Source organism: Ptiloglossa arizonensis, chromosome 5 (genome assembly GCF_051014685.1).
Source record: "Ptiloglossa arizonensis isolate GNS036 chromosome 5, iyPtiAriz1_principal, whole genome shotgun sequence".
In the NCBI taxonomy this organism is placed as follows: domain Eukaryota; kingdom Metazoa; phylum Arthropoda; class Insecta; order Hymenoptera; family Colletidae; genus Ptiloglossa; species Ptiloglossa arizonensis.
In genome coordinates this window covers 8,951,776-8,965,601 of record NC_135052.1, presented here as the reverse complement: position 1 = coordinate 8,965,601, position 13,826 = coordinate 8,951,776, and the positions used below count along the sequence as shown (strand labels likewise).

Sequence of the window (13,826 nt, the reverse complement as noted above, 5' to 3'; positions counted from 1 at the left end):
GACTGTTTTGGAGCAATTTAACTATCTAATTACCTCAAGAATAGAATTACCAACACGTGCACCAATCAAAACACCTGCTGCAAAAAAGATGGGTATTGATTGGCACAGACGTTAACAACTTTCTTCTAAACGAAGTAACTCCACCCATCTACTTTAGCGTTTCCAAGAATATATGATACTGAGATTTAGTGCTCACCACAAATAGCAAGTCACTGTGAGTAATAGATTTGTAGTATGAGTTTAGATATATGAGAATGAAGACTTTGCTAGATGACAGTCGTCTAGAAAGACTGTGTTGAGAAGGATCTTATTTATTTTTTGTGAAAACTACATAACAGTGCCACGTGCTTCGTACGCAGTTTGAATTGCAAGGTTTGTAATGTTTGCTAAACTTTAAGTGTATACTTTTATCTAAAATATCACGATAAAGACATCTGTGTATCGAAGTCGTTAAAAACTTGGAAATTTCTTATTTGTTACAAAGTATTAGAATCATATCGAATATACTATATACTATTAATATCATTTTAAGAAATTTAATGAATTGATTGCATCGAGAAAACAATTTTAACAATTCAATGATCTACAACATATCCTCAACACATGTTATATTACATAATTTATTTTTTAGTCTGTGCTTGAAACTATGTATGCTCCTGTAATTAGGTACATTCCACTTTTGTAACAAATAACTTGAAGTGCACCAATAGTGTTAAAAATATCGATTGATCTCAATTAGAACTACAAACTTACACAGAATTAATAAATATGATCGTGAATTTAGTCTTATTTGTGTACAAAGGTTTCAAATTAAAAGAAAAAATAATAAACATTCGTACACTAGTAGTGTACACATTAGTGAAATGTAAATTACAAAATAAGTACACGTATTCGCAGTACTTTCCAGTTACATATATTTACACAAAATAACAATAACACGAGTAGTGTAATTTGGACAACGAAATCAAATCATATTATTGTATTTTAAAGAAGATAAATGCTTTTCAGGAAACCGTTGACTAATTCTCAATTATTCAGCGACTGAATAACGAGCACAATGGCAACCTATTTCGAAATTCTCTGCGGCGTAGCCACGTTAATTGTTGCGCTATATTATTACTCCATTTCGACCTTCGATTTTTGGAAGAAACGCGGTGTACCTGGACCAAAACCTTTGCCATTTTTCGGCAATACCAAGGACTTGATGTTTGTCAAAGTGCCAATGTCTACCTTCGTAAAGGATATTTATGAAAAATATCCAAACGAACCGATGATTGGATTGTTTGTGAACAGATCGCCTATTCTTGTTCTTAACGATCCTGATCTGATCAAGGACGTCTTGATCCGAGATTTTTCCAACTTTGTCGATCGAGGGTTTAACGTTCACGAACGAGTGCGTACAGTTATATGCAAATGTAACTTCTTCTTAACCCATTTAGCCTTGAGCTACTCCGTGTTTCGTGTGAACGAACTACGATTCCGATTCACCGATTTTCGACAAGATTTTATTTCAGTATTCACAAGATGAAAGTAATATTATTAATAGAAGAATAATATAAATACAAACAATGACCTAAAATTGTCCAAGATCAACAACTACGAGTCCGATGCGTAGTTCAGGCTGAATGGATTAAATATCTACCATTTCTCTAATTATTTTCTACATATAATACAGAACTCGTATCTTTTTAAGGTCAAAATACTTATTTTTGACAAAGTGAAAATAGTATTAATATTTCGAAATGAGCCATATAATTTTTTACAATTAAAGCTATTAGAACAAGCGAGATTAGATATTCCTGTATTTCCTTAGTTCTATCATCGTATTGCAAAGTTCAAAGTAGGAATTCTAAACGTTCCAGATCTTTTTTTTTTACGTAAAAACATCGAGTGTGTAATACACTTTAAACGAAAGAACGAAGTTTTAAAGTTAAATAACGAAACTATTTTCCAAAATATTCACAGACAGAGCCATTGTCGTTGAATCTCTTGAATCTGGAGCCAAAAAGATGGCGACCATTGAGAGCAAAACTCTCGCCGATATTTACATCCGGGAAACTCAAGGATATGATTCCCCTCATGCTCGAATGTTCGCAACATTTGGAGGATTATTTGGATAAATTGGTAGCGAAAGGAGAGTTTGTAGAATGTCGCGAATTGACGGCGAAATTTACAACCGACGTGATCGGTACTTGTGCTTTCGGACTTAATATGAACGCAATTGCGGAAGAGGACAGTACGTTTCGCCATATAGGCAGGAAAATCTTCAAACCGGACATGGAGAACATTCTGCGGCTAAAAACCAGACTGTTCTTGCCAAAATTTTACGATCTACTTGGTTACGTATTTCCCGACAGAAGATTCGCTCCATTTTTTACAAAGGTCGTCGTGGATACGATGAAGTACAGAGAAGAGCATAAAATCGTCAGACATGACTTCATTAACATGCTAATGGAACTTAAAGCGAATCAGAACAAGTTGGACAATATCGGTAAGTTTATTGCGATACTAAAAATTTGTCGTTTAAAACTATTGCTAACTAGCAATTCGAAAGAATGGACAAAATATTGCACTATCGACAGATACGTGTAAACTATAAAATTACACGTGTAATTTATAAAAATTATACCGTGTAAACGCACATGTCGTGTTTGATTTTGTTTACGAATTACAACGTGTTTCGTACTGTACCAACTCTTCTAACGAATTCGATTCGTGTAACTAACGATTGACTTTTTACAAACGATTCTCGATATCTTGTGTACGAATTTTTAAAATTAACACGTAACCGTTATAATTCTATGAATCATATCAGCCGGTTTCGATAAGAGAATTACGCGTCACGGGTTTGAAACGTTTCAACCGCAATGTATCGCGTAATTACTTCTACATTGTGAACATTATGCTCAAGGACATTCTTTATAGCTCTGTGTACTACATGTGATCCGCAGAACACATTTGAATTACTTAACAATGGTACTTTAACAGATATCTCATATTTTCTTTCTACCGCGTTATATAATCGGTTTAAACGGTTCTGCCAATATTTACTACCAATATTTTCCATTGATGAAGCACCATTGAAAGTTGAAACGCCATTTGCATTCGTGGTAGATGGACAAATCTTACATCGCGGAGCGTACACTTTATGATTACGAAGTATTTTAATTAGCGCAATTTTACTTCATTATCCTTACTTCAGGAACGAATATCTCTCAAAGTGGAAATCGTTCTGAAATATTTATTTCACGGAAGACCTAGGCGTACGAGCTACGTATAACAAAATTTGTACTTTTTAGAATTAACAGACTCCTTACTGACCGCGCAAGCTTTTGTCTTTTTTGCTGCCGGTTTTGAGACGTCTTCGTCAACGATGAGCAACGTTCTTTACGAATTGGCTCAAAATCACAAAATACAAGACAAGTTGCGAGAGGAAATTAGAGAAAGTTACGCTAAAACCGGAGGAGACTTCAAATACGAGAATATAAAAGAAATGAAATACTTGGATAAAGTATTCAAAGGTAAATATAAATATATTACGCTTAATTGAAAATTTTTTCAATAGACTTCTCTGGCTTCCCCTTCTCCTGTGTACGAAAATATCGAGTAAAGTGAGAAAATTGACTCATTTTTTAATACATATTAACAGCATGGAAGAATTAATTGGAGAGCTTGTATTGGAAACAAGAATAATAATTCAAATCTTGTTACTACATTTATAAAGGTAATATTGTGTAGCAGAAATGATAATTAAATTGATTTATATTTACAGAGACGTTACGGAAGTATCCACCAACAGCGATCCTAAAGAGAAAATCAACTTCCGATTATACTTTCAATGGTACGAAGATTAAAATACCAAAGGGTACTGTAATATGGATACCAATAATTGTAATTCAACACGATCCTAATATTTATCCAAATCCTGAAATTTTCGATCCTGAAAGATTCAACGAAGACGCCATTGCGGCCAGACATCCTATGCATTATTTATCTTTCGGTGATGGACCAAGGAATTGCATTGGTACGTCGAAATAGAAATGTTTATCTTCCAACGCTATGAATTCAATAATTATTATAATAATTGTTTTACAATGTCCTTTTACAGGTGCGCGTTTTGCAATTTGTCAAAGTAAAATTGGACTGATTAAAATACTTCGTAACCATAAAGTGGACGTTTGCGAGAAGACAATAATTCCTCATGAATACGATCCAGGTGCATTCCTGCTGACACCGAAACACGGAGTTTACGTAAAGTTAACGAAACTAGAAAGTTAATGAAAATATGTGAAGATTTGCGTGAACATCGCAACGTGCACGTGTGAAAAAAAGTTATCGAAGTTGCAAACGAGTTTCTTAAGTACTGTCAATGCATAAAACGGACGCACTCAAGCAAGCAATATGAACATTGTAAATGTTTCATTTTATGGCAGAATTTCATCATAAATTTACATTCATTTCTACAAAGACGAAGATACGATTTGTAGATTGTTAATGGCTTTGAAGTAATGCTGTATTGAGCTATTTGTTACGCTATTGAACGAACCTGTTCTTTTTTTACTTTAATATATAAATATATTTATACAGTTGTATTCATTTTTCGGGACGAGTGACGACTATAGTTGTTAGCCGCTAAGAGTGCTTCACGTACGGCCAAGCGTTCACTTTAATCGACATCCCCAATTGTAAGTTCCCTCTCTGAACGAGCATCATAATTCGCGGTTTCAAGTGGCAAAAACGAGACCGTCAATTTACCTCTCTAGCGTGTTAGGTAGCGATTCTTATCTCGAGTTGAATTTTAACCACGCGCGAACTTAAAAGTGAATCGGATACATTCAAAGTGAACGAGAGATACAACAATGAGCGAGTCTCGCAATACGCTCGATAACCGAAACTTGAAATCGATGCCCAACAGATATTTATGTATCGCCCGCTAATACGAAATAAAATTTTTATATTTTTCGTTACAACTTTGTGAGAATATTAAATGTACCTACAACGAAATAATTACGCGTAATTAATAATAATCCGAATAATGTATTACCGACCTCGAACCGAGTTTCGACAACCGCAAAATCGGATCGTTGAAATTCGATCGCTGTGAGAGCGCACGAGATACAATTATCAGATACCGGTATATCAATATACGTATCTCAATATACAGTATATAATCGTGTGTAAATAGCTGTCAGGTCGGTTTTTAAGAGCGATGATAATATAAAAATTCCTTGATTCTCGTAATACTTGTTGATTTACAATCCTCCGTTACAATCTACGAACGATTGTCTCGTTATTTTGTTTGTAAACGTGGAATATAAATATTTGTTCCACTGCATTGCGCGTTACTATGAGAATTTATTCGTTTATTTATGTAACAATCTTCGAACGAATTTACGAGGTGTCATTGTCTCTGTTCATTTGCAATTACTCGTAGTATCCTATAATATCCTCAAAATTCTTTAATTTGTATTTTTTTTGAAAATAACATGGTATTCCAATTCGACCGCTCAAATTACGAGGTCAGTCGATTACGTAGCATTGTATTTACTACTTTAAAGACATCTCTGTGCGATTCGTTTATTTTTGCAAATCATTGTTAAAATACTCCGTGCCTTGTTTTTATCAATGCGGTAATGCGTCACGAAAGTGTAGTTTTTATTTTCATTGTAACCGTACGGTTCATTTTTTACACAAATAGTATTCTTCGCAGCGAAATGCGAGAATTAAAAAATGCACGATGAAAAATAATTTTCTAGAGTGTAAAAGCAATGGTGCGCTTATCTTGAAGTAATTTCTCATGCTGACTCCACACAAAATTTCAATATTACGAAACATTAAGTTAACTCAATAAAGTTAGTAAGATGATTGTCACGATAAGCTCGTTCCCTTTAAATCGCTCAGACTCGAGTCGGTATAAACATTTTTCATCGAGCCACCGACTGATTACGTACTACGTATACCGAGTTATCATGGTTGACTATTATCAAATACTTGGTGTCATTGTTGCGGTGCTTCTCGTTTTGTATTATTACTTCACCTTGACCTTCGACTACTGGAAACGCCGTGGTGTGCCTGGACCTCGACCAATATCTGGTTTCGGTAATACTTTCAATGTTACGCTTGCGAACATATCATTGGGAATGTGTGTGACGGAACTTTACAATAAATACAAAAACGAGCCATTATTCGGGATGTTTGAGAAACGAACACCCACGCTAGTTGTGCGCGATCTGGATCTTGTCAAGGACGTTCTCATCAAAGATTTTTCTGTGTTCAATGACCGAGGAAATCTTGTTATGGAAAAGGTACGTGTACAATATGTAAATATATGAATAAATAAATATTCTAATTATGATATTCTTATAATCATTCAGACGTAATTGTAATATGCAAGTCAACGAGTAAACAATGAATTTTATTTTTCCAAACAATAGTAATATGTATCAGTGATTGACTCGTGTTAATTGCTACTTGTACTTCGATGTTAATTGCTTGAAATTTTTGTTAAACATAGGTGGATCCGTTATCTGCAAATCTGTTCAATTTGGAAACAGAAAGATGGCGACCGTTACGAACAAGGCTTTCACCAGTGTTCACGTCCGGCAAGATCAAAGAAATGTTCCCTCTGATACAGGAATGCTCGGTGCAATTGGAGAAGTACTTGGAGAAATTAGTGGAGAAAGGGGAAATTATAGAGTGCCGCGATATTGCAGCGAAATACACAACCGACACAATTGGAGACTGTGCGTTTGGTATTAACATGAACTCATTGTCGGACAAAGAAAGTAAATTTCGGCGAATGGGAAAAAGTGTCTTTGAGCCTACCATATTTCGACTTACGAGGATATCTCTTAGAAATTCCATGCCATGGCTGTTCTACGTGCTTAGTTACTTATTACCAATATCAAAAGTCACTACATTATTCACGAAAATCATCTCCGAAACGATGAAGTATAGAAAAGAAAATAACATCGTTAGGCCAGACTTTGTAAATATGCTCATGGAACTGAAGGACCAACCGGAGAAGCTGCAAAATATCGGCAAGTATATTGAATTTAAATAATTTTACTTTTAAATAGGATGTATGTTCGTATTGAACGGGATAGATTCGACGTTTACTGTGATTAAAGAAATAATCGTAATAGAAAAATTGATACGAATACACAAATTACTTGAAGTTTTTTTTTACTATAAATGTTCTGTCGAAGTGTGTCATTCAAGACTGAGATTTAAGAAAAAAGTATTTTTACTTGTACCGAAATACAAATTTAAAATAAACAGAAAATTGTTCCATATGTCGTCTTGCTTTAAGAAACGATCACGAAATAAACAAAATTGTATGCATGGTGTACCGAATATTAAAGGTTTGTATCCGTAAATAAATAATTATTATTACTATTATAGTATCGAAGCTTTAACGATCACGAAATTAATATCGTCGACGACGATGTGATCGGTAGACATTTAATTTGTATTTTATACAATTTTCCAGAATTGACGGACAATTTACTCACTGCTCAAGCTTTCACATTTTTCGCGGCTGGTTTTGAAACGTCTTCAACAACAATTGGTCACACTCTTTACGAAATGGCCCTGAATCCTGAAATACAAAATAAGCTACGAAAAGAAATTAGAGACTACAGTGCCAAAAATAACGGAGATTTCAAATTCGAGGTTGTAAAAGAAATGAAATTTTTAGACAAGGTATTTAAAGGTAAGCGTACGTTATTGTAAATATTTCTTACGTATTACCTGTATTGCCGATGGAATAGAATTTTTCTTTTTAGAATCTAGACGTGTCTTGTTGCTCTAACACATCTTTATAATGATTTTGAGACATACGACACAATTTTACTGCGTTATACTCTGTATAACAAGAAATACGCGTTTCTTACGAATTTTAGAAAGATAATTATTATTTTATTTAGCTCAGAACAACGGGTCATATCAATAAGGTCAATGATATTAAGCAACTTGTTTCTTCGATAAGTTTGCAACGAAATTAAAGCTACATTTGCTCTAGTGTTTATAACTATACACGATGTATACAAAGCATTTAACTTTATGTAGCAAACTGAATGTACGAATTAATCATTATCAATTTCCATTTTTATTTCATATTAGAATGCAAAGAACATTTGATGTCCTTCTAACTCGAAAATGAATAAATTTTATATTACGTAGCCCGAAAATTTAACACAAACTTTTCGGCATACTTTGCATTTGTGAGATACATAACGTGGGTCTGTTGCGTTTCGCATTCTATCTTTTAAGCACACGTAGAGGAAACGTAAAAATAAGGGACGTCGAACGAAGCAACAAAGTAGAAAAACGATATAGTGGAAATTAATAGCTTAGTAACCTTGATGAGTAAATAATTTCTGCCACGATTGCAATAATATACAATATTATCCGTATCTTACGTAAGATAAATAATGTTAGTAAGATAACTTACGTTTATCTTACTAAACGTAAGATAAATAATGTTAGTAAAATAACTTACGTTTATCTTACTAAACATAAGATAAATACTATATTTTAATGTAAATTGGTACAAACGCTCGTATACGGGCCCTAATTTTGTTCTTGATTTACTAAACAAAAAATTGTTTCCGTATTAGTCTAATTAGCTACTTTTATTCACTGCAAAAATAAATTAAATATTTTATTTTGTATGTTACTTAATTACACGAATATCTATTTATTACTTGTTTTTACAGAAACGCTTAGGAAATATCCACCAGGAATGTTATTAAAGAGACGATGTAATCAAAATTACACCTTTAATGGTACAAATGTATCAATTACAAAAAATACTATGGTATTTGTTCCCGTATATGCAATTCAGCATGACCATAATATTTATCCAAATCCAGAGATTTTCGACCCTGAAAGATTTAATGAGGATGCAGTTGCTGCAAGACACCCCATGAGTTTTTTACCTTTTGGCGATGGACCAAGAAATTGCATCGGTAATTTCAATAACAAATATTAGGACAATTTCTAACAATTGTTCATAGTTTATGGTGATCAGATCATTTCTGAAAATTGTCTGATTACGTTGCATCTAATGCGTTCAACTTTGCACGTGTTAGGAGTAAAATTGAATGCTGTATCGGAAATAAAAATTGAATATATTGTATTATTTTACACACCTTTCAGATGTTTATGTATATGACAGTATTTTTAATTCTTGTTATAGGAGCTCGCTTCGCAATTTACCAAACCAAACTCGGACTGATAAAAATGTTACAAAATTTTAGATTCGACGTTTGTGAAAAAACAGGAATACCATATGTGCCCAATCCAGTTTCCCTTGTATTGAGTCCAAAAGGAGGAATACATTTAAAGATGAGTAAAGTGGAAAATTAAATTAACAGTATTGTACGAAGAAATAATGCTAGCAATGGTATTAGTCGTTGAACAAATTTTTCATTTAAAACATGATTAAAGTTTTTAAATATTTTAAGAAAAAATGGTTCGCGTGTGTGTGCGTGCGTGCGTAGGTACTTAGGTACGTACGTGAGTGTGTGTATTAGTATAATAAAAATGAATAAAATAGGAATATTTCTTATACTTTTATAAAGTAGAACATAAAATATAGATAAAGTTGTTTATGATTTTTTTAAAATACCGTGAAGACTGTAAAAACGTTTTATAGAATGATATAATTTAATTAAATTGTTAAAACACACACATATTATATATATAAATATATATATGTATTGTTTATGCAGCTATAATTATCTAATACCTATAACTTCCAAACTAAAAAACCAGTAACACTGTCCAACAAAATAACACTTTCTTACTACCTTCCAATAACTAATGGATGATCCTTGTAGCACCACACTCCCCAAACAAGAATCCGAATTTAGCCGAATTACTGTATCACCCCCAGTTTTTGAAGAACACGAGATTTTGTAAATTTTTTTTGGGTAATACATGTAATTGGGTGATACAGTAATTCGGCTAAATCCGGATTCTTGTTTGGAGAGTGTGGTGTTACAAGGATCATCCATTGATTATTAGAAGGCAAAAATCTTGTTGGACAATTTATCATAGGTTATTGACCTCTCTCTAATATACTTCAATATTATATAAATCCATGATCTCTTAATATTGTAAATAATTAACAAAAATTAAGTGTCAAATCTAAATTAAAGAAGAAACTTTTTGTTTACGAACCTTTTTGTGTATATCACAGGGAGTTTTAAAACAGAAGTTATTTTTTAAGTAGACCATGCCTACTACCATGCGTAGCGTCCTGCGCCGTTGGACAGAAAGCGAACAGAGCCCGCAAGGCTTGTGGCACACCGCTAGCGGTTCGAACCGGAACTAGGGCGAGCGTCAGCAAACATGCACTGATGCTGTTAACTGTGGTTAACTGCAGTTAGCGTCAAAACAGAATTGGAAAGATGTGTATGTACACAAAGTGTATATAATAAAAAATATTAATTATTCCAAATCTGAAAGAAATATTATTTGTCACCCAACTCATTTCAATTCTATAACAATACACAACATTTTTATATTTAATATAATTAATTTTACCACTTAATACAGTTATAGTTAACTTAAATTTGAAAGTGTGTTGGGTAAAGTGCAATAGTGTAGCTATGGCTGAAGCATCTGTATCGAAAAGACAAGCAGCAAGTCCAGTTGTATATTTCAACCCTTCGTGGGAAGAAGCATACTTATGTACAGAGCACGAAGGTAGTGCCAAATGTTTAGTATGTTTAAAAAGCTTAAATCAATTGAAAAAATATAATCTTCAACGACATTACAACACATACCATGCCAAGGAATATGCACGCTTCACAGGTGATGAACGATTTGCAGAAATTATACGACTAAAATCCAAATTGATAAAAGTAGAAGACATATTTGAAGAAGTAAGTTATAGCTTACCTATCAGAAAGTTTCATCATTGTCATTTCTTGAAAAGTATAAAGTATTGTAGTATGCTAAATTACCATTTGGCTTATAGGACGACAATAGTGCAACTAATGAAGCTACTATTCGAGCAAGTTATCGTATTGCCTTGGAAACTGCAAAATCTTCACGATGTTTCTTGAATGACAATTTTGTAAAACATTGCTTGCTAGCAGCAGCAGAACAAGTGTGTCCAGAACAGGTGAACAAATTTGAATGTATTGGTTTGTCACACAATACTATTAAGCGCCGCATTCATGAAATGGCTAATGACGTTACTGAACAACTAAGCAGTATCGTACGAAAATTTAGTGCATTTTCTCTGATTCTGGACGAAAGTACTGATATATCAGGAGCACCGCAACTTGCAATGTTTATTCGCGGTGTCGATGAAAATTTATCACTTACAGAAGAACTATTAGATATTTTTTCTATAAGAGAAAACACCTCGGGAGAAGATGTCTTTTCATGTGTAGAAGAAGTAGTTGAACAAAATAATTTACAGTGGAATAAGTTAGTTTCTGTAGCAACTGGTGGAGCTCCTACAATGGTAGACAAAAACATTGGATTTGTGGACCGTCTGCGAGTGAAATTGGAAAGTTTAGCTGTTCCACATGAAGTAACTGCAATACATTACACTATTTATCAACAGAATTTGTGGTCCAAAAGTGTTCAATTGGATAATGTGATGTCACTTGTCATACGGACAATGAATTATATACGCTGTCATGGTGCAACACGTGGAGAATTTAAAACATTTTTAGAAGAGCTTGATGCTGAATATGGTGAACTGCCGTATCATACGGAAGTGCGTTGGCTTAGTCGTGGAAAAATTTTACATAGGTTTTTTGAACTCCGCGACGAAATTCAAGTATTTATGAATATGGCAGGATATCCTGTGACAGAGCTTCAAGACAATTTGTGGGTTATGGACTTAGGATTCCTATCGGATACCATTGATCACTTAAACGTCCTAAATCTATCCTTGCAAGAAAAAGGGAACATAATTATAGATTTTTTTGATGCCATATGTGCATTTAAAATGAAACTTCAATTATGGATGAGGCAGCTACTCATAGGGAATGCTTGCCACTTTGTTAAGTTACAGGAAATAGCAATCGACAATAATTTTGAACGGTACAATAATATTTTACAAATGCTTTATGATGAATTTGAATACAGATTTCAAGATGTGGCTAGACTAGAGAATGATTTTAATATAATAGCAACACCATTTTCAATCGATATAAATGAAGTTCCTTCTCATTTTCAATTAGAATTAATAGATTTAAAGCATGATAGAGTATTAAAAGAAAAGTTTCAACAAAGACGTAATTTACTAGAATTTTACAATAATTTTAATCAATGTAGATTTCCACGATTATATAAGTGTGCTGCAAAGATCATTGCAATGTTTGGTTCAACGTATCTTTGTGAGCAACTGTTTTCAGTTTTGAAGCGAACAAAATCTATGGGCAGAATTAAAGTATCAGATCACAATTTAAAATCAATAGTTATTTTAAGTACATCCCAATCAATTGTTCCTAATATTACAGAACTAGTGGAGCGAAAAAAGCTCCAAAATGCCAGGCATGTTTCAAACTACTGAAAATATGTTAATTAAAATCAATTAACAGTTTTCTGAAAATAAACATTATCAATGATAAATTCTATCATCATACAGCTATAATTTGTTGTGTATAAAGTCAAAAATTGAATGTGTATAAATATTACCTATCCCCCTAATCAATATCTATAGACATATTTATCAATATAACTTCCAAAAACAAATGAATTTTTAGTAATGGTGGTTGCATCTGAATCCAGTATGCTTTAATAATCTTTTATTCACGAATTCATTATTATTGATAATTCATACTAACTTTACAAAGCAGAGTACCAGAGATAATAAAGTCTTAATGTTTGATGTGGCAATGTAAATAATATAATAATTGCAACACTTTATAAATAGAACAAAGATACCCACAATTCTTAAGAGAAATATGTGCTAGTTTCATTGGAAGACTCACCTCTTCAAAATTGTATAAATTTGTGGTATTGACACAATTTACCTTATGTAACAGGTTAACCTGTTACATAAAAATAACAAGATAAGTATTTGTCAACATGTAAGTATACAATGGTTAACACATTCATTTGTTTTCACCCTGTAATTAACACACCAACAAAGAATGGTATCCATTGTTGAATTATCATTCAGTACTGTTATATATGGTAAGAACATAAGTTATAATGTATGAGGACATAGCTTGTTAAAGCTAAGTTTGTCACAGAGACCTGATGCAGGCAATATTCCTTATTTCCACTCAAAAAATTAATTAGACACTGCAGTATTTGTTTCTTTTTCTTACAAACTAGCTTCCTATAGTGGCCATTAAATTCATTAATCATGCATGTATTTTTATGTATAACCTACCTATAGAAACATCTAAACAAAATATAAGAGAATACTATGCATTCTTTTTGTTTTCATAATTAATTCCACGATGTTTTCCTGAAACATAAATTCAAAAACTTTAAATAAAATTCCATGAGATATGTTTTCAATGAACAATGAAACTCAAGTTCCATATCTTATAGTAATTTTCATAATACGTTTTATTCCAGATTCACATAGAGTCTCGATCTTCGGTCTTTTAAATTCTTTAATTATTGTTTCGTAGTAAATCTGTATTTTTAATAAAAAATACACTTACACACTCTTTATTAGAAACTTATTTAATGTATTAATAGACTTATACAAATTGAAATCGAAGAATATAAAACGAAGTAGCTCCCCAAGGCGCTTGGTTATTCGCAACACTAATTTCAGCCACGAACAGTTCTCATCTATAACACTAACTCCAACCGTAACTTCTCCAACTTCATTG

The 13,826-nt window shown here is 32.9% G+C and overlaps 2 protein-coding genes across 2 annotated transcripts; both read left to right on the top strand.

Annotated features, from left to right (window-relative positions):
• Positions 1-261: 261 nt before the first annotated feature.
• On the top strand, positions 262-9,372 carry LOC143147428 (uncharacterized). Its single transcript, XM_076312675.1, has 11 exons — positions 262-372; positions 1,009-1,393; positions 1,966-2,491; positions 3,300-3,521; positions 3,773-4,024; positions 4,109-4,273; positions 5,842-6,305; positions 6,515-7,040; positions 7,493-7,714; positions 8,721-8,972; positions 9,203-9,372. The coding sequence occupies exons 2-11, from the start codon at positions 1,058-1,060 to the stop codon at positions 9,370-9,372; spliced, it is 3,135 nt and encodes a 1,044-aa protein (XP_076168790.1). The 5' UTR covers positions 262-372; positions 1,009-1,057.
• A 605-nt stretch (positions 9,373-9,977) lies between these two features.
• On the top strand, positions 9,978-12,608 carry LOC143146664 (general transcription factor II-I repeat domain-containing protein 2-like). The gene is made up of 2 exons (XM_076311141.1): positions 9,978-10,895; positions 10,991-12,608. The coding sequence occupies exons 1-2, from the start codon at positions 10,620-10,622 to the stop codon at positions 12,542-12,544; spliced, it is 1,830 nt and encodes a 609-aa protein (XP_076167256.1). The 5' UTR covers positions 9,978-10,619; the 3' UTR covers positions 12,545-12,608.
• Positions 12,609-13,826: the final 1,218 nt, after the last annotated feature.

Bases quoted from the DNA above. Each gene is read 5' to 3' on its own strand.
- LOC143147428 (XM_076312675.1), top strand. From the start codon at position 1,058: ATGGCAACCTATTTCGAAATTCTCTGCGGCGTAGCCACGTTAATTGTT. The intron at 1,394-1,965 runs GTGCGTACAGTT...AAATATTCACAG, and splicing joins GGTTTAACGTTCACGAACGA to ACAGAGCCATTGTCGTTGAA. The intron at 4,274-5,841 runs GTTAATGAAAAT...AAACATTAAGTT, and splicing joins AAAGTTAACGAAACTAGAAA to AACTCAATAAAGTTAGTAAG.
- LOC143146664 (XM_076311141.1), top strand. From the start codon at position 10,620: ATGGCTGAAGCATCTGTATCGAAAAGACAAGCAGCAAGTCCAGTTGTA. The intron at 10,896-10,990 runs GTAAGTTATAGC...TTTGGCTTATAG, and splicing joins TAGAAGACATATTTGAAGAA to GACGACAATAGTGCAACTAA.